The sequence below is a fragment of the Corvus brachyrhynchos genome, unplaced genomic scaffold (genome assembly GCF_000691975.1).
Source record: "Corvus brachyrhynchos isolate BGI_N302 unplaced genomic scaffold, ASM69197v1 scaffold617, whole genome shotgun sequence".
Lineage (NCBI taxonomy): Eukaryota > Metazoa > Chordata > Aves > Passeriformes > Corvidae > Corvus > Corvus brachyrhynchos.
In genome coordinates this window covers 97,354-97,812 of record NW_008239062.1, presented here as the reverse complement: position 1 = coordinate 97,812, position 459 = coordinate 97,354, and the positions used below count along the sequence as shown (strand labels likewise).

Below are 459 nucleotides of genomic sequence, written 5' to 3'. Positions count from 1 at the left end.
CCCAACCCCACCCCCCCCTGGGACCCACCCCAAACCTCCGCTGGGATCCAACCCCAAACCTCCCTGGGATCCGACCCCAGCCCGTCTCACCTTCCCGAAGCTCCCGACCATCTCCTGCACCAGGGACCTCATGGGGGCGATGTAGATGATCTTGAAGTCGTCCACGTTGATGGTGCCGTCCATGTTGATGTGCTTGCCGATCTCGCGCAGCATGCACATCAGCGCCACGTTCGTCTTCCCCGCGCCCTGCAAGCAACGCCCGCGCTGCTCACCACGGCGCCCGGCCTGCCCCGGGGAGAGGGCACCCCGAAGCTGCACCCCAAAACCGGGCACTGCAATGGAGAGGGCACCCCAAAACCGGGCACTGCAATGGAGAGGGCACTGCACAGCCGCACCCCAAAACCGGGCACGGCAATGGAGAGGGCACCCCAAAACCGAGCACCGCAATGGAGAGGGCAC

The 459-nt window shown here is 65.8% G+C and overlaps 1 protein-coding gene across 1 annotated transcript in view; it reads right to left on the bottom strand.

Moving 5' to 3' along the window:
• SNRNP200 (small nuclear ribonucleoprotein U5 subunit 200) overlaps positions 1-459 on the bottom strand; it is a gene marked incomplete at its 5' end in the record, with an annotated part of 78,572 nt that overhangs the window by 55,541 nt on the left and 22,572 nt on the right. Inside the window, 1 exon segment of the mRNA XM_017739196.1 lies at positions 91-246. Coding sequence (XP_017594685.1) covers positions 91-246 — 156 coding nt within the window.